Source organism: Equus asinus, chromosome 10 (genome assembly GCF_041296235.1).
Source record: "Equus asinus isolate D_3611 breed Donkey chromosome 10, EquAss-T2T_v2, whole genome shotgun sequence".
Taxonomy (NCBI): Eukaryota; Metazoa; Chordata; class Mammalia; order Perissodactyla; family Equidae; genus Equus; species Equus asinus.
Genome location: NC_091799.1, coordinates 11,376,150 through 11,399,752, shown reverse-complemented (window position 1 = coordinate 11,399,752; position 23,603 = coordinate 11,376,150). Strand labels below are relative to the sequence as shown.

Here is a 23,603-nt window from a genome sequence, read left to right as displayed (position 1 = left end):
GGGTGGGGTCTAGCTTTGGTGCTCCCCCGGAGGCCCCAGCTCTCTTCCCGCCCACACCCGGGGCCTCCCTGCCAGCCTTAGCTCGCACTGTTCCCTGCCCTGAAACGCTCTTCCCGCGTCTGTGCCACCACGGGCCTGAGACTCGGCTCAGCTGCCCTGCGCCTGCCTTCAAAGAGCACCGTTCACCTGTCACCCGGCCGCACTGTGGGCAGGCCAGATCCTCCTGGAGCCGAGTGACTCTCCACCTGCAGACATATGCTGGGCACGGACAGGGCGTCCAGGAGCTCATGCCCAAGGGCCAGATTGTGTGAGGCCAGGAAGCACAACGGGTACAGCAAGTGAGGCCTCAGGCTTCAGTGGACACTCTGAGGGTCCCAGCTTAGTACTCCCTGACCTGGGACCCATTCCCCGCTCTCTGGAGTTCAGTGGCCCCCTCCGTCGGGGCACTCCCCGACAGGGCCAGCAGGCACATGCCAGCCGTGCAGGGGGCATGCATTCACAGCGCCTGGCGTGTCTTGGGCGCCCAGCAACCTGCAGCCATGGATACGACGGTTTGCCCCCTGTGGTCACCCCTAGCGCCACACACGGGCTCCACCCACGAAGCTGGGCTGGACGCCTGTGGTGGATGGTCTAGGAGCTGGATCCAGGGAGCCTCCTGTCCAGCCCCGGGCTGCGTGAGGTAGCAAAACAGCGCAGCCCAGCGCATGGCCGCAGCTGGCAGTGGTAGGAGGCAGGCGGAGCCCTCAGCAGGGCATCCCGACCCAAGCCTGGGCCCATACCCACTCCCTGGGACACAGTCCCCAGAGGGAGGGGAGCCGGCTCAAGCAGCCCGTCACTCACACCAGCCCAAACTGAACGGCCAGGCCTTCCTAAGAACTAACTGAGCAGGTGGTCGACAGCTGGCCGGGGGAGGTGGTGTGGGCACCTCTGCCCTTCCCCAGGTCCTGGCCTCTGGGGTCCCAGGGAGCCATACTCTGTCCCCTGCTCCCCAGAGGCCGAGAAGTGAGATAGCCTGGGGAGGAGATGCAGCGATTCTCTTCCCGGACAGCGTCTGCAGCTGCCGTCTGGGGCAACCAGGGGGCAGCCGGCAGCTCCCGGAAGCACCAAGGTGGCCCAGGACTTAGGGCCATTTGCTGCCCTCCCGCCCCCACACCAGTGCCCCCAGGCAAGGCTCCCTGCCCCCTGAAAAGCACCCGTGGCTGGCAGACTCAGCCAGGCGCCGAGCAGAGGAGCAGCCTCAGGGCACATAGCCTGCCCCGGGTCGCGAGGCTGAAGATGGGGCAGCGACTGGGGTGGGGGGGGTCCCCTGCTGCCCACCCCCAGCCTGGATGAGGAAGGCAGCGCTGAGGAAGGCAGACGGTGCCTGGGGACACTGCCCACCCGCCATGTGCAGCGACGGGAACAGTAGACAGGCCATCTCCGTCCCAGAGGCTGAGCGGCCCCCACGATGGGCAGGACTGCGCAGGGCCCTTCACTCACCACAGCCGGCGAGAACCCTGCTCCATCTCCCGCCATGGGCTGGCTGAGGGCGTCTCTCTTGGCTGCCTCCTGACACCCTGGGGGCCTGACTCGGTTTCCCCACGCTGTCCGCTGAGCTCTGCGCCCTGCACGGCTGCTGCTGCCCCACCTGGCCCTCCACCAAGACCTGGCACAGTCGGTCCCTGGCCCGTGGCAGAGACTGAAACGCCTCTCTGACACGCAGCTTGCCTCCGGCTCCGGGGCGGGTCCCCACACGGCCAGGGCGGACGGCCCCGCTAAATGCACCCTCTGTCTGGAGAGCGGGCCGAGGCGTCCCGGACCCGGCGGCTCCAACGGCCCGCGCCCTTGGCTCAGCGGCCCTGACCACTGGCTCCTTTCCCGCCCCTCCCACCAGAGGGTAAGGCCTGGAAACCTCCCTGAGCTGCGCCCCACCCCTTCCCGAGTCTGACCGGCACCCTCCCCATCACTTTTGTCCCCAGCGGGCACCAGGACACGCCCCATCCTGACCTCGGCTCAGTCAGGCAACTCAGATTTCTAGCTGCTCGAGCCGTGCCCCCAGCTCCTTCCTCACCTCCTCTCTGCTTCTGAAATCCTGGCAGCTCCACCTTCAAGAGCCCCAGAATCTGACCTCCACTCACCTCACCTGGCTGGGACCTGAGTCACATGTCTCTCACCTGCCTCCCTGCCCCAGCCTTGCCCTGCAGTCCCTTCTCCATCCAGGGGCCAGAGACGCCTTAGGCTCTGGGTTAGATCTTATTCTTCCTCTGCTCCTCCCTGCAGGGGCCCCACTGGTGCGGCTGGGGGCTTACACAAGGGCCCGTGAGGCCCCACTCAACCCCATCCCCTACTGTCTCCCTTCATTTACTCTGCTCCAGACACAGCCTCCCCTGCTAGGCTCCTCCTGCCTCAGGGCCTTTGCACAAGCTATTCCCTCTGCCTGGTCTGCTGTTCCTCCATTTAAGCTCACGGCTCACTCCCCCCTCTCCCTCAAGTCTTTGCTCAAACGTCACTGTTGTGGACTGAATGTCTGTGTTCCCCAAACTTCATATACATAAGCCTCAGTGTGATGGTGTTAGGAGGCGGGGCCTTGGGAGGTGACTAGGGTTAGACGAGGTTATGAGGTTTGGCCCCTGAGATGGGATCGGTGCCCTTATGAGAAGAGACCAGAGTTCTCTCTCTCTCTGCCCTGTATCCCACCTGCCCCGTGTGTAACCCTGAAAGACGGCCCCTACCAGAACCCCACTATGCTGGCACCCTGACCTCAGACGTCCAGCGCCTGGAACTGCGAGAAACAAATGTCCGGTGTTTAAGCTGCGTGGTCTGTGCCGTTGTGTTACGCAGCCCGAGCCGACCAAAACAGCGGCTTCCGAGGGGCCCCCCTCGGCTGCTACACTCACTGCTACGGCCTGGCCCCACCGTGCTGAGCAGCCCCCACTGCGTCTCCTCCAGGAGCAACGAGTGGCTCACGTTGACCTCACTTTTACTTGCCCTGAGAGCACCAGCAGGGCCCGTACGTCGTTGGGGCTCAGCAAGGGTCGTGGGGTTAGGAGCTGGGACTACTGGGCAGCTCCTGTGTGGGGCCCTGTGCACAGTTTCCCACGCACTGTGCCCCCAAGGCCAGCCCCAGCAGAAGTCCTGGCAGCCCTCCCAGGACTGTGGACACTGGGGCTCAGGGAGGGCGGCCACCCAGCCAAGGTGACAGAGCCTGGTGGGGCAGGGACAGGGGCAGGACATGGGAAGCCAGGGCTGCAGGCGTGCCCGTATTGGGCAGGGCTCACAGAAGTCAGCTCACTCGGCGAGCCCCAGAAGGCCGAGCAGAGAGCAGCCGGAGAGGGGACACGGCAGATGCGGGCCCTGCAGCCCGGCAGCCCCCAGCGGTCCGTCCCAGGTGCCCGGCCCGTGAGTGGGCTGCAGGCCGAGTGCTGAGTGCGATGGACAGCGATGCCCCCACATCTTTAGATCTATCTAGGGGCACGAGCTGTGCCCTTGTCCCTGCCAGGCCCTGTTCCCAAGAGGCACAGTGGGGGACACCCAGAGGGGGACACTGAGGCACAGCTGGGTCAAGTCACCTGGTCAGTCGGCCAAGACATGGTGGGTGGAGCCAGGGCCAGAGCCCGAAGCCTAAACTGCCACTTAGAGGTCACACTTCATACATCCCAACCCCCGAGGTGGCCAGACGCACCGTCCAGGGGTCCGGCTGCTCTGTGCCCAGGATGCCCAGAGGGTGAAAGGAGCTGTTGAACAGTGCAAGTGGGCTGAGAAGGCAGCCTGCCGTGGGGCGTGTGTCCCACAGCCCCCTTGTGGGACAGAGGACAGCCCAGGCCCATGAGGGACAGGCAGAGGGACGTTCAGAGAGCAGGCGGGCAGCCTGCAGGCTCAGGGCTGGATCCTTCCTCTAATGCACTGATCGCTTGGCCCTCTCAAGGGCTGCAGTGGGGCCTCCCTCGCACGCCCCACCTGCGCAGTGCCCTCGTGGGGATGTGCAGGGTGGGGTACACCCGGGGACCCAGAGGACTGACCAGCCCAGGCCACAGTGCCTTGGAGGTGTCCCGCCCACCCAGACTGGCTCTGGGGCCTCTGTTGGGGGGGCCATGAGGGCCATAAGGTTAGAGACTGAACCGCAGGGGGCTTTGGTCCTGCGGCCACACAAAGGGCCCTTGTTTCTATCAAGACAGCAAAGAGAAGCCTGCAGGCCTGGCCTCCTGCCGCCCACCACAGGCCATGCCCACAACCCAAGGCCACGCCCCCACAAAGGCCATGCCCACCGGCTCCCCAGCACCATCCTCCCAGAATTCCTCCTCATCTTCCCTGGAGGTGCTCCTGCTTGCCCAGACTGGGTCACTGCCCCTCCAGGGTGCTCACCTGGCCCCCGTCATCCATGCCCCAAACTGATGGGCTCTGGATGTGCACCCCCACCAACGGGCAGTTTCCAGAAGGCAGGTGCTGGGCCCTCTGGCAATCAGGCCAGCCCCCCACCGCAGGCGCAGTAGCACTGAATGAACGAGTGAACGAATGATGTGGCCCCTGCGGAAGGCCCTGCACTGGCTCCTCCACAAGGCCCCGTCCGGCCCGGCTCACCTGAGCAGGGTCTCCTCCAGGGCCACCCAGACGGAGGGCCCCGGCCTGCCCCCAGCAATGGCATCCCAGGGCTGGGGTCCCCCAGGGCTGTCCGGGGCCCCCAGACCTGCCTCCCGGGTCTGGGCAGGCTGCACCTCCTGGGAGGATGGCCTCTTCCCGGCGTCTGCTGGCCGCCCTGCAGGTGGGGAGGAGGCCTCCGGGGGCCCTGGCCGGGAAGGGTCCAGGCACAGGGCAGAGCTGCGGCGCCGGCGTGGGGCAGAGGACAGAGCTGCCTTGTTCGGGCCCAGCCTGGCCGTTAACCGCCGTGTGCCCCCCCTTCCCTCAGCTCGGAGAAGAAGGGACATGTCAGGAGAGCCCGGAGCTGGGCCGTGCCTCCGTGGGAGCCTTTCCAGATGCTGGGCCCAGCCCTGCCCCCACTGCTGCTGGGGTTCCCAGAGGGTGGCCTGGTAGGGCCGGGGTCTCTGGGCAGAGCGACCACCCTTGGAAAACCCGGCCCGGAGAGGAGGTAGCAGACTGTACATCCCGGGGCAGGGTGGGGGACAAGGGGGCCACACTCCATCCCATCCCCATCAGCCACAGCACCCCCAAAACAAGGACAGCTGAGGGTCCCAGAAGCCTTTGCTCCCTCCCTCCCATCTTCCATCCTCATCCTCTGAGTAGGGGGTGACATGTGCCCTCCATCTCCCAGGACAGGCCATCATCAGAAACCCATGACCATTATGGCACAGAAACCCCAGAGACCCACCACCACGGCCAGGACCTGCTTCCCCGCCTGGCTCTGAGCAAGCCTGGGGGGGATCTGGAGGCTGGGGCAGGGTGGGCACCCCTGGGAACACCGCTGTGAGAGGGCTGGAGCCAGACTCCCTGAAAACTCAGGACCCAAGGGTTGGTGGCCATGTGGGCGGGGAGGGGGTGGCTATGTCTGTGCCCAGAGCCCGCCCCACACCCACCAGCAGCTGCCTCGAGAAGCCAGCTCAGGGTGGCCCCCTGCCTCCCGTATTTATTAATATATTTGCTTTGCAGGGAACATTCTGTCCTTGTGTGCACAGCATCGCTGACCTGTGTTGAGTGACCAGCAGCCTGTGAATGAGGGCATTATAGTGGTCGCAGCTGATCGGAGGACCTTACCTGACTGGCATCCCGTGCACGGCTCCTTCCACCTCTTGGCTGACCAGCCCTCCCTCCTCCCAGCAGCCCCCTCCCACTCCAGTCCTGGAAGCCCAGCCCCCAGCCTGGAGGGGGTCCTCAGCCCTGGAGAGGGGAGCAGCCGGGGAGGGCAGGGAGCAGCCCTTGCCTCCTTTTCCTGCCCCTGCCGGTGATGGTGCCACCAGATGATAAATTCAGGGGCTCAGGGTGGCCACAGGCCCTTGCTGCCCCAGAGACCATCAAGAACTGACTAAATGCCCCAAATCTGGGCCACCCTTTTGGTTATGCTGCCCCCGGCCCCTGAATGCCCATTTCTCTCCTGCCCCTCCAGTCTCCCCTGATCCCTGACTTGCCCCAGGGAAGCAGGGCCCCCCGTCTGTATGCCCAACACCCTGGACACCAAGTCACTCCCCACCCCACTGCGAACTCTGGAGCAGGGCAGAGAAGGGGCTCAGATGCCGACACCCTCCAGGGGCACAGGCTCGCCACCTCCTGAGGGGCCCCTTTCCATCCGGGGGCAGCTCTGTTAGAAAGTCCCCTGTTTAGGGTCAAAGCCCACCTCCTAACCCAAACCCAGAGGCCCCAGTGCTGCCCCGGGGCCCAGCATGAGCCAGCGGCTCCCTCCACCCAAGGCCCCCTCCTGCCACACCCCTGCCCACCAAGGCCCCTGAATCCCAGGTGGAGGTCTGAGCGTGCGGGGAACGGAATGCCCCCTCCACCACCCCCGCTCATCCCGGGAACTCACCCTGGGCCTCGTAGCCAGCCAGGTCAGGCTTCTCCGCGGCCGCCGGGCTGGTCAGCCGGCCCAGCGCCAGCTGCAGCTGTGCCACATTCATGCGGGCCGTGAGCTCCCCGTTGCGGTCCCCGATCTGCAGCCGAGTGGGGCAGGTCAGTGGGCAGGCGGGCCCTGCTGCGGGCTTCCACCACGGGACAGTCACTGACCCCTGGGCCTCCAAGAGAACCAGGCCTCAAAGTGCCCCAGACGCAGAGTCTGGGGGTCTGTCCTTGTGTGGGGGGCTTCACATGCCCCAGGGAGACCCCACACACCCCAAGAATGCTTGGGACCTCGGGCAGCCTGGCCAAGTGCCGTGGGGGACCCTCCTTCTTGGGCGCCCTCCTGGGGGCTGTTGGCCTACTCCTTCCCAGCCCCCGGGGCTTCACAGGCGCCCACCAGGCTCCCAGCTCAGAGCAGGGGCTCAAAGGGAGGACTCCCGTGGCAGAGGCTACGAGCATCGCCAGGAGCAAGCCGGAAGGAGGCCGGCAGAGCAGGACTTCTGCACAGAGCTCAGGGCCACTGCTGCCCCCGAGTGCGCTCAGGGGGACGTGGCGTGGCCCTGCCAGCAGCCCTGGTGCAAGGGCTCTCCAGGCTGGACCTCTCCCGGCCCCAGCTTTCCTGCTCCTCGGCACCTCCACCTGGGCACCTCTGGGCCTTGCCTGCCCACGGACACAGGGCTGCGGTGGGTCCTGGCGGGCCCTGTGGTGGGCTGGAGGGAGGTGGTGTGAACCTGCCTTTGAGCTGCTTCCTGGAGGCGGGTGGGGGCTGAGAAGCAGGTGGGGGGAGGGCAGGAGAGGACAGACCAGGAGCCAGGGAGCCGGAGTCCACCAGTGACGACCATGCAGTGCCCCGGTTAGGGCTGCCCTGACCACAGTGGGAGGATGCTGGGTGGACAGGCCCTCGGAGACCCTGCCCACTTTCCCCAGGAAGGCATCCAGCTGAGGCATCCCAGGGGAGGATCTCCCAGAGGCGCTGTACCTTCGTGCCCCTGGGCTGCCTCTGGTAGGTCATTTCCTCCCTGGGAGTCAGGCACAGGAACCCCATCCAACAGAAGGACCCGGCTGTGGGCCTGCCCAGCAGGGACACTAATGCTCTGGGGGTGGAAAGCAGGTCCCTGCCGCCCCACCCACCCCAGCTATGGCCGACAAGCGGCCTCCAGGTCTCTGAAGGAGGGCCATGGCTGGGCCCCCACGCAGCATGGAGCCCAGAAAGAGCCCAGGGCACACGAAGGCACCTGGCTGGTCTGGAGTGGGCTGGGCAGCACCTGAAGGGCCTCGAGGCCGGCTAAGGCAGTGGTTGGGGGCCAAAGGGAGGGCGAGCCCGGCTCACCTCCTGGGAGATCTCCAGGTGCTTCTTGGCAAATGTCAGGGCCTGCGCTGGGCTCCCCATGGACACGTAGGCATTCCCCAGACTCCAGCATGCCCGGCCTTCGCCCACTCTGCCAGGAAGGGAAACTGAGTCCATGTCTGTGCCCCCTAGGCCTGCCAGCCTGCCCAGAGCCCAGCTGTCCCAAGCCCCCCAGCGTCCAGGTGGTCAGGCCCATCGTGATGGGAGGTGGGAAGGACAGGAGAGGACAGGGCGTGGGCAGCTCGGTGCGCTGGGAGAGGGGTGATGGAGTGGAGTGGCGGGCAGGGCGCTCTGGCTGTCTGTGGGCGTGGTTCCCAGCTTGGCCTCACGTGCCCCCTAGTGGCCGGCGAGGTTCTCACCTGTGGCTCCCTCCACCCTTGGGGGCAGTGACCCCAGTCCCTGGGTCATTAACTTCTCAATTAGGTAAAAATCACGTAACGTAAACTTAACCACTTTAAAGTGCACACTTCAGTGGCACTGCGTACATTTACAATCCGTGACGTCACCACCACCTCGTTCCAGAATGTCTCTATCACCAGAAAGATAGTGTGGACCATACCAAGCCCCCTAGGAGAACACCTTCCAGAAGCTTCTCTCTACCACCCGGAGAAGCCCACGGCCTGGGGCTCTGAGGCCCCTTGCTCCAGCCACTGCCCCCAGACCAGCATGTATGGCTGTGTGTTTACCAGTGCTCCGTCTGTCTGTCTCTCCGTAGAGACTCATGCTCACATAGATACGGAAGTGGCTCAGAGGGGCGATGGAGGGGCGACTGGGGCGCACCCCCCGACCACTGTGCACTAAGGGTGGCTGCAAGTGGCCGGCCCAGCGTCCACCACGTTTCACCCTGTCCCACTTAGTGAGCCGCGTGGGCCACAGATGGAGGGAGGCTGAGGCCCAGGCAGCCGCCCTGCTCAGGGTCCCCGGTGGTAGGTGGCGGAGCAGGGCCAAGGCCGCGGCAATCAGCTCGCAGTTCAGCCAGCAGGGGCTGTCGGAGCCCTTGGGCCAGGTCTGCCCACGGCCCCCATCCCACGTCCACGCCGCGCACCTGTCAGCCAGCTCCTGCGCGATGAGCAGGTGCCGCAGGTGGTACTCAGCGGCCCGCTCGTAGTCCTGTAGCAGCGTGTAGGTGTTGCCAAGGCTGTAGCAGGCCTGCGCCTCCACTGCCTGGTCCTGGAGCTGCCGCGACAGCTGCAGCGTCTTCCTGCATGGGGACGAGGGTTGGGGGGGTGTCAGCACCCAGGAAGGAGGCTCCCAGTGCCCATCCGGCCCCCTCCAAAGGGCTAGACAGTGGGTGATGGGGAAGCAGCCCACCCACCCAGAGGCCTCCAGCCCAAGATCCCACTGGGGTTTCTCCGGGGCCCGGCCTCGTCCCCAACCTCAGATGGCTGCAGCACCTGACTCTGCTGGAACCAGACAGACAGGGCCCCACCAGGCTCTGCCCACCCTGGCCAGTCACTTCACCACCCTGAGCCTCAGCCTCCCCACTGGGGGCTCGGGTCCTGACACAAGGCATTAACGCTGGTGACCTGGTCTCCACCTGGTGGCCATGGCTCTGCTACTCAGGCCAGGAGGCAGATGGCTCAGAGACAGTCTCAGCACAAGTCAGGGACACCGGAGCCCATGGTCCTTACCCTCCCGAGTCCACGCAGGAGTGGTTACACCTGCACCCAGAGCCGTCACGAGCAGCAAACACAACTCTGGGTTGCCCCCAGTAACCAGCACCATAGGCCCTCAGCCAAGGCCAGCTGTGTGCTGCCCACGGCCTCGGCCAGCACTGGCCCAGTGAGGGCATGGCGCTTATCCCTGTCCCTGGTGCCCCGACATGGGCTTGTCAGTCTGTCCTTCTGGGGAGGCCCAGAAGCCCACCTGGCCCTGGGGAGGCCGGGAGGTCAGATGCACCCCCACCTCTGGGCGGGCACCTCCTTGGCCTCGTGTCCCGGCGCCCCGCCCGTGCCCTCCTCAGGCCCCCCGCCCTGGCCAGGGCTTGGGGATGCCTACTTGTAGTACTCAGCGGCCACATCGAAGCGCCCCAGGAAGATGTGGGCGTTCCCCAGGTTGCTGTAGGCTCTCCTCTCGGCCGCCTTGTCTCCAAATTCCTTAGCGATGGCCAGGCGCTGAGGACACAGACCCAAGACCCGGGGGGTCACAGAGCAGCCCCAGGACCCGACGTGGACGGCAGGATGGCTGGCCCCATGTCTGTGTCCAGAGGGAGCAGCCCTTGGAGCCCCAGCACCAAACCCAGATGAAGTAGGGAGGCCAGTGGGGTACCCCGACCCCTGCCGCCGCCCGCCCCACTGGCCACTCACCTCCTTGTGGAAGGTCGTGGCCTCCACGAAGCTCCCCAGCAGGTAGTGGGTGTTGCCCAGGTTGCCGTAGGCCCTGCCCTGGGCCGCCCGGTCCCCCAGCTCCTTCACCAGGGACAGGTTCCTCCTGGGGACAGAGCTGTCTGAGCCGTGTCCCTCCCACTGTGAGGGAAGCCTGCCCAAGTGACCCTCCTGCCCAGGAAAGAGGATCTGCCCCTCCCCCAGGGCGTGTCCCTCCGGGGTGTGTCCATTCCTGTGCCCCAAAAAGATGGCGGCTCGGGGTGCAGCCTGCTTGGCTCCGCTGGCACTGGAGCAGGTGTTGTCTGAGCTCCGGGGCTCAGCTTGGGGCTCCCCACCCCCAACTCTGGTTCTCAGGTGCAGCCTCTTCTCCCGGGGAAGGGTTCTCCCACACCCAGAGGCTCGGCCCACCATCCGGCCCTTCTTCCAGCCACTGTTTGCTAAATGCCACATGTGGCTTTGGCTCAGCAGCTCCCCCTTCTCTCCACTGCTGTGGATGAACGAGCGTGGAAACACCGGGGCCTGGCGGAGTCCTCCCAGACCCTGAGGACCAGTGCAGGCAGGGGTGGGCAGGAGGGCCGGCCTGGCTGTCACCATCCAGGAGGTGGTGGGCCCGTGTGGGCGCCCTGTGCTTGGGGCTGCCACCAAGTCCCTGTGCCCGGCAGGCAGCGGCTCCGGAGGTGGGTGTGGAATGATGGACAAACCCTGGCCCTCGGCCCTGCGGGCACCGCGCCCACCCCACTCACTCGTAGAACTCGGAGGCCCTGCGCAGTGTCTCGCGAACATCAGGCGGCAGGTGCCCAGGGTCCTGTGCGGCGTTCCAAGACAGCTGCTTGCCCTTGGCATGGTACACGTTGCCGATGTTGTAGAGTGCCCTCGCCTCCCCGACCTGCAGGCGGCACCGAGGTGTGGGGGGCGCCTCTGCAGCCACCACCCTCAAGGAGCCCGCCGCCCCAGGCAGCTGGCTGGGGAAGTCACCCGGAGGCATGCATGCATCTGGCCTCATGCCTGCCACCTGGCTCACCGTCCCCACTGTTCCTGGGGCCCCAAAGGCAAGGACCTGGGGGGAAGCTGTTACCAAGGCCAGATGCTGAGGTAGGGGTGGAGCTCCAAGGAGTTGGGGGAGCCCAGCTCTGCCCCTCTCGGCCACCCTCTCTCCCATCGGAGTGGCCAGGCCCCTCTCTGACGCCCAGGGGTAGGGGCTCCTGGCTTAGCTTGGCCACCTCTGGCCGTGACCTGGGACAAGTCACGTCACCTCTCCAGCCTCAGTCTCCTCGTCTGTATCGGTTACAGGGACGCTCAACTCCAGGATTATGGAGATAAGCAGGAAGGTCACACGTCAGCACACGGCCAGAGCCCCTGCTGCCCTGTCTGCTGCTGCTGTTTCATTGACATCTGCCTCTCCAGCGAGGCTTCCTCCCAAAGCCGTGCCCTCTGTCCCCCTCTGGGCCCGGAAGGAGTGACTGGGGGTGCTGGCAGATTCAGGGGAGGTCAGTGAGAGGGGCAGAAGATGGGGGGCTGGGGACTCCAGCTTAGGGAGCCAGAGGCCCCACATTTTGGATGGGGACTATCCTCCCATCTTCCTCTCGTGGGGGGCAGCGTGGGGCTGTGAGTGGGGCATCACCTGCTGGCCCCAATCGCAGACCTGGACAGGGGCCACAGGTCAGGGGCAGGAGAGGCAGGCAGCCAGGGGCCGAGGACCCACCTTGTCCCCCTGCTCCTGGGCGATGTCCAGGTGCCGCTGGCAGCAGACGACAGCCTCGTCAAAGCGGCCCAGGACCTTGAGCGTGTTGCCCAGGTTCCCGCTGGCCTTGGCCTCCCCCATGCGGTCACCGATGGTCCTAGAGAGCAGGCAGGAGTGAGGGGCCGGGCTGAGGGCCAGCTGAGACCCTGAGCCAAGCAGGGAGCCCGGGGGAGGGCAGGTGAGGGCCTTGGAGGACCAGCCCCAGGCTGACCAGGAGCCCGAGGCCACCAGGCTAATGCTGGGCAGGGGTCCATGGTTGGCGGGCGACTCCTGCTGGGCCGGGTCTGGGAGAGGCCTCAGTGCAGCCTGCAGTTGCTGGGGCTCGGGGAGGACCCCGGATGGAGACAGGGAGATTTGGGGGGCCATGCAGTGAGAATTAACTTTACGACCACTCATTTGGTGAATATTTGCCATGTGCCCGCTGGCACTACACACTGGCCGGTGTTGAGGACCCGATGTGGGCTCTCTGGCTGCTGGGGGGTCGGGGGGGGGGAGGGCCTGTGGGCGGGGTTGGTGTGGAGCTGCCAGGAGCCCCACCCCCACCTGGGAGGTCTGGGCTGATGCAGGCCTGAGGAGCAGGGGAGGGGCAGAGGAAGGCAGGAATAGCAAGGGAAGGGTGTCCCGGGGTGAGAACAGCATGGACCAAGGCCTTGAGGCCGGAGGAGAACGGAGACAGTGAGGAACACGGGGGCAGGAAAGAGGTGGTCACCCCCCCAGACACACACAGTCCCAGAGATAAGCACACGCACAGGGGTGGACCAGAAGAGAAACAGACAGAGAATACCGGGCTATGCCACACTCACACCCGTGGAAACATACAGACATGCTCACACATGTCTCAGCTCAAACAAAGCCCCCTGGGGGCATGTCCAGAGCCCCCGGCCTCCCCCAGGTTAGGGGTGCCCCCTCTGGGTTCCCTTGGACCCTGAGAGCCCCACCACTGTGATCGCATGTGACTGCCACTCCCGAGGGCAGGGCACCCAGATGCCTGACCAGCAGGGGAGGCACAGCCACGCCTGCGCCCTGGCGTGCACGCCTGCGCCCCTCGGCTCACCGGGCCAGCAGCAGGTCGTGCCGGTGGTAGTCCAGTGCCCGGGCGTACTCCTTCAGGTAGAAGTAGGCATTGCCCAGCTGGCTGTAGATGGCGCTCAGAGTCTTCAGGTCCTCGGTGCCCACCTGCACGGCGGCCTCGAAGAAGGCCACGCCTGCCTTGAAGTCCCCGGCCTTGCAGAGACGTTCACCCTCCAGGGCCAGCTCCAGGCACGAGGCCTCCATCCTGGGCACAGACAGGAGGGGTCACAGGCTGCCCCTCACACAGCCAAGCCTGGGGGACCAGTGCCCCTCCACATCATCATTCCAGACCACAGGGACCCTCACACGGCTGTGGCCCAGGCCTATGCCTGACCCTTGCTGCATGCCCTCCTCACCGCCAGGGCTCGGGGCACCGGGAAGAAGGCATGAGTCTGTGACAACAGCAAGACCCTCCGTGCGCAGCGGTTGAGCTCCAAATGCCACTTCCCTTCAGGTCCCAGTAGCCCAGCCAGGGGGCCATGTGCCAAACATCATCCTCCAGAGCGGCCACGGCGGCCTGGGGCCAGCCCTCATCCCCACCGAGGACGACCAAGGCTAAGAGAGGGTTGGCAAGCCAGTCAAGGCTGCACAGACAGGATCTGATCCCAGCCCCGCCCCCATTCCGCATCCTACAAGGGGGCCCCCACCCTCCATGCTCTCAGTGGGGGCTGGGGGCTCAGCCATCATCTGTCCTTGCCTCCTGCCCTCTGAGGGGCGGGGTTGCATCTAGGCCCCTCCCTGCTGGGCCCCCACCCCCAAGAGCTGAGAAGTGCTCCAGTGGCTGTGGGCCAGGAACAGCCTGAGAAGCAGCTGTTCCCACCACGCTGTCTCCCCACGGCGCTGCTGTGGGAGGAAGCGGACAGGACCACGTCCCAGGATGAACCCAACCTCTGGAAAACTGATCCAGCTCCTGCCCTGTGAATCCGGCCAGCTCTGAGGGCCCAGGGCCCTGTGTGACCGCCAACGCCCTCAATGCAGGCTGTGCCAACCCCTCATCCCCACCCTTGGGCAGAGGCTTCAGAGAAGAAGTCCCTCACCCTTGGGCCCTGCACAGCCCCCTGACGTGGAGTCCGGGCCCCCCAGATGCCGCCCTGCGGCCCTGCTCACTGAGCCCTCCACAGCCCCTGGGCCTTGGGCGAGCTGCCCTCAGGATACAGCTGTCTGGGGAGCCAGTGGTGCGAGGGTCACTCCGTCAGGCCGGCCCTGGCCCTGGCCCTCCCTGCCGTGGGGCTCTGGGCAGGATGCATCGCCCCTCAGAGCCTCGGCCTCCTTCGTCCTCTGCGGCTGGTCACATGGGTCCCAGGCTCGAGGCCTGGCTGGTGGCCACGGGGCAGGAGGGCGGTCAGCAGGGGACACCCCAAACATGCCATGGGGGCTGCGAGGGGCCACAAGCTGGAGGGTGCCCCGAGGCGGGAGGGGTGAGGCAGGCAGCAGGGCGCCTAGGGAGAGGCCCCCCGTGGAGGCGGCAGCCAGGCTGGTGACCTCGTACACATAAGTGCCACCTGGAAGGTAGGGACGTGTTCTGCGCAGTCGCAGGCCCGCCCTGACCGTGCTTGTCTCATTTCCACTGCTTTCCGACATTATCAGAGGCCATGGAAAACCTACAGAGAGACAAACAGTCCCCACCAAAATGGCCACGCTGTACCCCAAGGCCCCGGCCCCTTCTCTGCGCCGGAATCGTGCAGCGATCAGCAGTTACTTGGGAGAAACCAACATGTTTCCTTAAAAACACACAAAGTCGTCCAGGGTAGCCCTTCTCACGCGCTCTTACCACACACCGCTTTGACACAAACCACGAAGCCCCCTTCATTCGATCCATCCCCGCCTTACAGGGAAGATGGGCCATGCACACGCGCCAGCTGGGGTGGGCCTGCTGCACCCCGCCGAGGAGTAGGCACAGAGCTTTCTGCCGGGGAGACCCCCCCTTCACCGTCCCCCTCGCCCAGCCACAGCTCCCCAGCCTCAGGGTCACTCCTCCTGGGGAGAGTGGGCTCCTCCCTTCCCTGGAGGACGCAGGGCCTGGGCTTCGGGACCCCGCCACCTCCCTGACTCCCCAGATCCGAGCAGAGCCCTTGTGGCCTCTCAGGGAGCCAGGGGTTCAGGGATGCAGCCTTGAGACCAGGATGCCAGACCCTTGGGCCTCCCGCCTGCCCCCGCACGCCAGAGCCTCTTGCCCGCTCACAAGGTGCCCGCTCCTTGGCAGTGGCCTCGCCAAGCGCTCTGGAAAGCACCATCCCACACCACGTCACAGGAGCCCACGGGCAGCCCTACTCCCACAGCCAGTGCCACGCACAGGCTCCTAATTAAGACCTGCGTGTCCCTGACCAGCCGTTCACCAAGCCGTCGGACACAGAGAACCCTCTCCTCCCAGGAAACTTTGGAGGAGAGGGGACTTGGGGTGTGAAATGTGGGTGTTTTCGGAGCCAAGCACACCCTGCTGGCTCTGGCAGATCTGATTACGGGGGTGGCCTCCCCCCGCCTTGTCTCCCCACACACAGTCAAGGCATCAGTGGCTCAGAGCAAAGGAGGCTTCTGGCTTGGGACAGGCCTGAGGTCAGAAGTCAAAGGGGGCGGGGGACACACTGATACACGCCGGGGCCTCTGGTACAGTCATACTGAACCAAGGATTGAGGGGATCTAAGACGGGCCCTGCCCATGTGGGCAGGCCACCTGGAGAGGCACCAGAACCAGAAGCTCCCCCGATCCCAAGATCGTCCAGCTGCACCTTGACCTCCAGCCTAGCGCCCATCCCCTGGCCGGTCGTGCCCCTCCGTCCCCCCAGGTGCCCCCCCGGCGCGTGCCGCACCTCCTCCTCTGCAGGTTGCGCATCTTCTGCACGTAGAGCCACAGCTCCAGACCCACGGGCAGCAGCAGTGGGCGGGGGCGCGGGGCGCCATACACCACTTTGCACACAGCCTTCTCTGCCAAGCTCAGGGCCACAGGCTGGCCCTCTGTGGTGGAGGCCAGCATCGCGGAGCTCTGGGCTTCCCTCCTGGCTGGCCCTCGCCTCACCTTGGCTGTTGGTCCAGGGAGGCGCACTGGCCCCAGCGGTCCCCTGCCTCTCCCCTCCCCAGAGTGGTGGGCTGGAAGCTCTGGCGGTCTCAGCTCCAGGACAGCCCAGGCCCTTGGGCAGGTCGTCTGGGGCCTCCCAGGGCCTGAGGAGGATCAAGGGATCAAGGGCAGCTCAGAGCCGGGGATCAGGCCCGTCAGCAGGAGGGCAGGGCTGGGTAGACAGTGGGAGGCGGGCGGGGGAGCCCAGAGGGAAGCCTCATCCGCATGATCCCTTTGGGGGCTGGCACACGTAAGGGTGCAGAGGCCGTGCCCTCCCTCCGGCTCGCCACCCCGCTCCTGAGCAAACCTTTACCCCCCTCTGAACCTGTGGCCAGTTCTGGGCCAGAGCCCAGTCCCTACCAGCAGTGCTGGGCACTAGTAGGTGCCAGGTCAACATCTATGAATGGATAAAGGAAGGACAGGGCTCCGATTGTGACGGCCGCCACCCCACTGGAAGCAGGCACAGCAAGGTCTGCCCTCGGCCCTGCCCCTGACCTCCTGGAGGCTACGTTTCTGGTCTGCCCCACCCCCACTGCCAGCCAGACTGTGTCCTCCCAGGACACGGCAGCCTGGCCTGGCACGGACACATGGTGCCTGGCACACAGCAAGGTCAGCAGATACACAGCACGGAGCCCGGATCATCCTGTTAGTCCTCTCGACCCTCTGGGGGGCTGGGTGGCTTACTTGAACCTGAGTGTTAGAGTGAGCGCCAGGTCCCAGGTCTAACCCGGGGTTGGGGCCACAAGAGGTCTGGGGTGTGGCGGGGGTGGGGGTTTGGGAGGAACAGATACCACCCCACAGCTCCTTTCCTGAAACTTCGCAGGCCCCTGGCCACCTTCTCAGGGCAGCTCCAAGCTCCTCCAGCCACCCATGGCCAGTGAGCAGGGCGGGTGGTGCGACCCTCCTCCGGCTAAGGAAGGAGCCCTCTGGAGTGGTGGGGGTCAGGCCAATGTCCAGCCACAGAGAAGGGGCCCCGGGGGCTCAGAGCAGCCTGGGCCCCTGGTCCAGGCCCAACAGGGCAGAGCAGCGGGGGGAGTCTGTGGCCTCTCCCACCAGCCCACCCCGAGGTGCTGCCCCACCCCAGGAGCCCCAGGACCCCAGGAGCCCCTCACAGAGGCTCTTTCTGCCCATTCGTGGGCAGCCCCTCTTGCCAGGCTGCACAGTGGGGACCCTGGGATGGAGACGGGGGTGTAGCTCTGGGGTGAGAGGGAACTAGAGAGCCAGGGTGGGCGCTGCTCCCCAAGACCATTGTAGGGTCTGAGCAGAGGCAGGAGTCAAGGATAAGCTGGAGGGTGTGGGCAAAGGCTGCCCAGGATGCAGGACCCCAAGGCCGGCCTCAGCCCACGAGGCCCTGCAGGCACTGCTGGCTCTGGTAGGGGCTGAGTGGGCAGATGCAGAGGTGGGAGGACTGGGTACAGCCTCCCAAGGGTGTTCAGGCTGCGGTGCTCTCCTCCCTGCCCTGAGGCCTCTGTCTGGTGCCACGTGTCCACCCCCAGGAGAGCTCAGCAGAGGGGAGTAGGGCAGGGCCTGGACGTCCTCTTCCTCACCCACCTCCTGTCAACAAGCTGACCCCCAAACTCTGCACCCTCACATCAACCCTGGGGCCCACTTTTGCACACCTGAACTGCAGGCCACCCTCTCATATCCTCTGTGAAACCCTGCCCAGCCTGGTGGGCCCACTTACTTGCTCAGTGAAGAAGATTCTGGAACCTCTGTCCCCCCACACCACCTCTCCAGGCCTGTGGGTATTTGCCCTGTCACCTAGCAAGGCGCCTATGTACCACAGGGATGTACTGGGGCCGTAGCCACCCTGGCCACCCACTCCAGCATCAGTCTGCTGAGCCAGCCTTCCTGCCCACTGCCCACACACACGCCCTGCAGGACCGCCTGGGGCCTGCAGAAGGCTTGTCCAACCCGAAGGCAACCAAGAGCCCCACTCTCAGGGCACGAGACTGGGGCTCCCTGGGGCTCGGGGCTGGGCTGGCTAGGGCTCTCAGGCCCCTGGGGCTGTGGTCTTGGCTCTCCCCCACCAGCCTCACCACCCAGACCCTGGGAGGGGGCAGCCTTCCCACCTGGGATTTGCCACCTGGGTTTAATAGACGCTTAATCTTTAATTTATAGTCCTTCCTCTTGAGGACAGAGCCAGGCCACCACCTCAGGGACCAGCTTGCCCAGCCCCAGCCAGGGCCACGTCCACCTGTGCCAGTCCACTGTCTAACACCATGACTGCCCAGCTCATCTCTCCTTGCAAGGGGCTGACCAGGGCCGGCTTTCCCAGTGGCCAGACCACAGTGGCCAGGAGGCAGGGCACTGTCTGCCAAGCTCCCGCTGCCCGCCCGCTGGCTCACTGGTTAACGAAGCGGTTATCGACTCCCCAGTGGCCAGCCTTGCAGCTCTGGCCGCCACGTCATGCCCACACCCCTCCAGCCTGGCCTTGGTGCCCGAGTCAGCATCCAGGGAGAAGCCATAAGCCCCACTTCAACCAGCGTGTCCCGCTCTCTCACCCCTGCCCCCACTGGCGCCCCCATCAGGCTCCTGCCCCCAGCTATCAGCCCCACCAGACTCCATGGCGTCCTCTGGTGATGACCACCGAGGTTAGTCTCCAAGCCAGGCCCCCAGCTCCCACCACACACGGCTCACTGGGGGCTGTGTCACCCTCAGCCCCATTCTCTGCTGAACACCATCTTCACCGTCCTCCCTCTGGGCCCCGGGCAGACGCTCCAGGGCCCCTGCTCACCCCCTGCCCTGCCACCCTCAAAGCGAAACCACACTGACTCCCCTTCAGTAGGGGGGATCGAGGGGCAGCACGGGGCGGCAGCAGGGCAGGAGCCGGAATCCCTGGAGAGGAGGAGCCTCTGGGAGTGTCACCAGCCTGGGAAAGCGCCTGAGGGTTGTGCATCCACGAAGCCCTGGGGCCAGGCCATTATTCCCAAGGCCCTGCCAGGACTAGTATCCGGGCAGGGACCTGGGGAGGGAACCGACTAGAGATGGGCAGATGACATGGCCATGCGGGGTGGGGGCACACCCACACTTGGGTTGCCTCTGTCCGGGTGCCTGCTACTTGGGGCGCACCTCTAACGTACCCGACACTCACCTTCCCGGTCCCAGGCAGGAGCACTCAGCTGCTGGCCTGAAGGGGGCCACAGGGGCGGGAGAGGACCACCCATGGCTTCTCGGCCACCTGCCCATCCCCCCTGGGGCCCATGAGCCCCTCCCTCCCAAACCTCTGCTCTGGGCAAGCAGGCCCAGGCACAGTGGACCAGGGTTCTGAGCGCTAACCACTCCACCTGCTTCTGCATCCCTGACTGTCCCCACCTAGGGCCCCATCTGGGGACTTGGTGGGCTTACAGGCACACTCACGCTCAGGCCCTGCTCAGTGTGTGCTCCCAGCCCAGTCCCCCAGGACCCCGTTGTATAAGAGCTGAACTTGTCTCTCCAGCAGGAATGTTGGTGTGGGAAGGGGAGCCTCTGGATGGGGGGAGGGCAGAGGAGACCTGGCTTGGTCCCAGGGAGCCCCCCCACACACGGAGGTTCCCTCTAAACAGCCAGACCAACGGGATCTGGTCGACCTGGCGTCCACATGCCGGCTGCCAGGCCGCTGGTGGCCACGCAGCCTTCAGGGGGGCAGGCGACCTTTTGCCGTCTTCCTCCCAGCCCTGAGCGCCTGGCCTGAGGCTGCTGGATCTGCGGAAGCAGTCCCTCCTCTCAAGCACCACAGCCCACACCTGTCCAGAAAGCCCCCGGCACGTCTCCCTGACTCCCACCCCTTCCTGCCAGCCTCTGAGAGCCAGCTCTGACCAGGAACTGCCCTGCCCACACCTGGCCAGGGCTACATGGTCAGGTCCAAACTCCCCACAGGCCTCCTCCCAGACCCTACAGCCACGCATCCAAATCTGTGCTTTGCTCGCCCCTTCGAGCTCATTAGGGGTCTCAGCTTGCAAGGATGCCAGGCTGGATGCGTGGCCTCTCCCAGCATCCTCTCTGAGCCTTGGTTCCCCCAGGCCAGGATCCTATCTGGTGTGTCCCCGCTGGGCTCCGACACCAGCCCACACCCAAGGCTCCCAGGTCAAGCCCGTGGAGTGACTAGCACGATGTGGACCCCGTGCTCGGCTGTGCAAGGTCTCCCAGAGCTAAAGACTGGACCCTCTTCCACCCACAGCTCCCCTCCACCCACAAACACACACACACAGCCAGTTGCTGCCAGATCAACTCCTATCGTTCTTTGGGACAAAGCACCCCCTCTGCATCCAACCGACGATCCTGGAGCAGATGCCGCCCTGTATGGCTCTCCATCCCCACGGGGCCGTGGAGGGGATCCGAGGGCAGGCCTCCAGGGCTAGCTGCCAGCAAACCCACCCGCATACCCTTCCCCCTGCATGGGGCCCAGGAGCCAGGCTGAGGGCTCAGCGCTTGATCCCCGAGACCACACAATGGGGGCTGTGTCTCTGGCCAGCAGCACAGACCAGACTGGGGTGGGAGGGGCAGCAAGGCCTCCTTCAACCCACCACCCGGGCCCCATTCTGCACATCGGGGAGCACCTGGCAGAGGTTTGCTGCCGATGGACGGCCCAGTGGGGGTGGGGAAATCCTCGAGGGCTAGGCTACTCCCCTTGAAGACTCAGCAGCCGGGAGGCGCCAGGTCTTAGGGACGGCCAGGGGGCGCCGGGATGATGACAGTCCTCCAAGTCAGGGGCCTGTCAGCCCATTGCGGGAGCCAGGCCTGCCTCTGGGAGCTGCTGCCAGTAAGTGGCCCCTGCCCAGCACTCATGCCTGCTCCACTCTGCTGGACACCCGCAGGCGTTGGCTGGGCCCAGGCCTCCTCCGAGGGCCTTGTGCCTGCCTGGGCTGGGCCCAGGGCAGCACCTTGTGGAACACCCTCGACAGGCCTGGAGTCACCAAGCAGGCACGCAGCCCTGGGCAGGGCCACCCTGTCACCCTTGACAGGCATGGGGCACAGAGCCCAGATGGTTGGCATCACCCATGAATCTGCGCAGAGGCAGGTGCCTTTTCAGGCAGGCACACACCCACCTGGCTGGCTGGCTCTCCAGCCCCAACCCTGTGGCCAGCAGTCTGCTGGACCCCAGGCACACAGGGGCCCGTCGGGGGCAGGGCCCCACCTGTGACACAACCTGGTCTCTTCAACTGTCCTGCCCTCTGAGTACCGGGCCATGGCAGTGGGGAGGTGGTGCCAGGCTTGGGAGGGAAGCTCCTGGCAGCCCCCTCCACATACCTGCTGTGCCAGGCAGCCCAGCTGCCAGGAGAGCAAGGCTGGAGAAGCTGTCAGTCTCCACCTCCTGCCCCCCGGGCACTGGGGGTGGTATGGTTGGCAGCAGCCCATTCCAGTGGCCCATCCTGGGAGTCCCCAGGCTCTCACGGGGAGGACAGTGGGAAGCCCCAGTGGCCTCCCCACCCGGCTACTCCCCACCACCCTCCAGCGCCCTCACCCTCGACACCCCCCTTCTTGGGGGGGCCGGGAGCCTTCCGCGGCACCCGCACCCCCATCACCTCTTCGCACTCCCGGGCGCGTCCTCAATCCGGGCAACCCCGCCCCTGCATCCCCGGACCCCGCGTCCCAGGCGCCCACCTATCTCCGCCCCCAGCCCGAACCCCCGCCAGCCCCGCAGGGCGGGCGCGTCCCCGCCACGTTGCGCGGCCGCCGCCGCCTTTGTTCCGAGCCAGGCGCCTCCCGCCTCCTGCCTGCCCGCAGCAACGGCTGCCTGGACCAGGTCTCCGTCCGTCCCCGCTGGTCCCAACCCGTCCCCGCCGGTACCCGCCGGTCCGCCCAACCCACCTGGAGTAGAGGCGCCGGGCCGGGCCGGGCAGCTCGTCGGCGGCGGGCGGGGCCGGGCCCGCCATGGGGCCGGGGTCGCCGAGGGCCGGAGCCGTGCACCCTTGCTCGCGCCGCCCTGAGCGCCCACTGTCCACCGTCCACCGTCCACCGTCCACCGTCCGTCCGCGCCGGCGGGAGGCGCCGAGGAAGTGATGTGCGCGCGGCGCCGCCCCTCCCGCCGTGGCCGTGATGTCACCGCCGCCCGCGCGCGGGGAGGGGGCGCGGACCAGCAGCGAGTCCCTCCTCCATCTGCGCAGCGGGTGGGGGGAGCTCACAGGGGCGGCCACGGCGGGGAGGGCTCGAACCTTTGAGCCTGCAGCTTGTACAGGGAATCGGGGGCGGAGGGTGGCCGCGGTGGGGGGGTGTCCCCAACCCCCAGGGTCCGGTTCAGGGAGGGGCCTGGCCTTGGCATTGCTGGGTGGTGGTGCAGCCCTGCTGGTCTCCCACCCTCTTTCTTTGGCCCCCACATGGGGGGCATTCGAAGGCCCCCCTTCTTTTGTTTGGCAGGTGCCTCCCCTTTGGTGTCCTCCCCCCCTCTGCTCCTGACCGGCCCCAACATGCCCCACCCCTTCTCCAAACCGGCAGTGGGTGCAGGGCTATGGGGGTGCCCTTCTGCCTACTTTAGAGAGACCTGGCTGATGACAAACACTTCTGTCCCCCCCATATGAATTGGAGGGTCTGGGAGGAGCGAGGAGTGAGGAGGTCTTCATTTAGCAGGAGGAGGGTGGCCCGGGCCAGGAAGCCCCCCTGCTGTTTCTCACCTCTGAGACCTTGGATCTCAGGAGCCCTTCCCAACCTTGGTCTTATCTGTGAAATTGGGAGGATGCCAGTAGAGCAGCCTGGCTGTGCCCACCTGCAGTCCGGTATCCCAGTGCCCGGCCCCCCCTGCTCTGGATTCCTGGGAGCCCTGACGACCTGGACTGTGTTCCGGCCTCGTCTCCATCCACCCTTGGCTCTGCACTGCTCCAGCGCGTGCTCCCCTGTCTGGGGCAGCCCAGCTCCTGCGCACGGCTGGCTGGGCACGCAGCGGGCCCTCAGGGCACACAGGGTCTCACCTGGTTCTGTCCTGCTCCCTTTCTCAGTCCCAATCTTCCCAGTGAAGCCAGGAGACTCCAAACCCTGGAAGCATCTCTGTGACCACACGGGACAGAGACACGTCTGCGAACAGGAAATGGGCTCCCTTCCTCAGGAGAGCTGCCTTGAGGTCAGGAAGAGGCCAAGGCCTCTCCAGCCAGACCCTCGGCAGAATGCAGCCCACAGGACGCTGGCTCAGGCAAGGGAAAACAGACGGAAATAGGCACGAGATAAAAACGGCCTGTTGGCCCCCGGCTGGTTTGTTTTTCCTGTGGAGAGAGGGCAAAACAGGCAGCGAGCAGAACGAGAACCATCTGTGCCCAGAGCGCGGCTGCCCGGCGGCCCGTCCCACGCTCTCTGCCCAGATGACCACAGGAGCTGGGCAAGGCCTTCTTCCTGGTCTTGGCCATGGCCGCTGGCTGGCCCCTGTGGGGTGGGTGGTGCAGTGGGCCGGGCCTTCCTCCTTGGGGTGCCCCCTGAGCTGGCATCACTGTAAGGGCAGGGGCAGCCATGGGCTCCCCTTAGGCCAGGTCTGAGCTCAGCATCCCCAAGAGGCCACCACTGTGAGCCCCCTAGGGGTCCCCTAGGTCAGCGCCAGGGGTCTGGTGCCAAGAAGGCTCCGATAAGTCATGTGACGTGAATGGCGGAGTGAGGGAGAGATTCATGGTCCCGTGGCGGTCACGGCAGG

The 23,603-nt window shown here is 65.8% G+C and overlaps 1 protein-coding gene across 12 annotated transcripts in view; it reads right to left on the bottom strand.

Moving 5' to 3' along the window:
• The window catches only part of GPSM1 (G protein signaling modulator 1), a 34,502-nt gene extending 11,291 nt beyond the window's left edge, over positions 1-23,211 (bottom strand). The window contains exons 1-10 of one of the 12 annotated variants that reach the window (XR_011506167.1): positions 16,373-16,515; positions 15,768-16,116; positions 12,945-13,166; positions 11,852-11,987; positions 10,893-11,035; positions 10,132-10,255; positions 9,824-9,939; positions 8,871-9,026; positions 7,808-7,916; positions 6,449-6,572 (exon numbers count right to left, since the gene is read on the bottom strand). Coding sequence is in view for 10 of the 12 variants with exons in the window: in XM_070518350.1 (XP_070374451.1) it covers positions 6,449-6,572; positions 7,808-7,916; positions 8,871-9,026; positions 9,824-9,939; positions 10,132-10,255; positions 10,893-11,035; positions 11,852-11,987; positions 12,945-13,166; positions 15,768-16,116; positions 16,373-16,409 (1,516 nt within the window). In the remaining 2 variants the exon portion in view is untranslated. Of the gene's footprint in view, positions 1-1,479; positions 1,915-6,448; positions 6,573-7,807; positions 7,917-8,870; positions 9,027-9,823; positions 9,940-10,131; positions 10,256-10,892; positions 11,036-11,851; positions 11,988-12,944; positions 13,167-13,317; positions 13,605-15,767; positions 16,303-16,372; positions 16,516-21,802; positions 22,278-22,896 lie in introns of those variants that run through there. The other 11 variants (XM_070518350.1, XM_070518351.1, XM_070518354.1 and 8 more) reach the window with 11 other exon arrangements.
• Between the last annotated feature and the right edge of the window lie 392 nt (positions 23,212-23,603).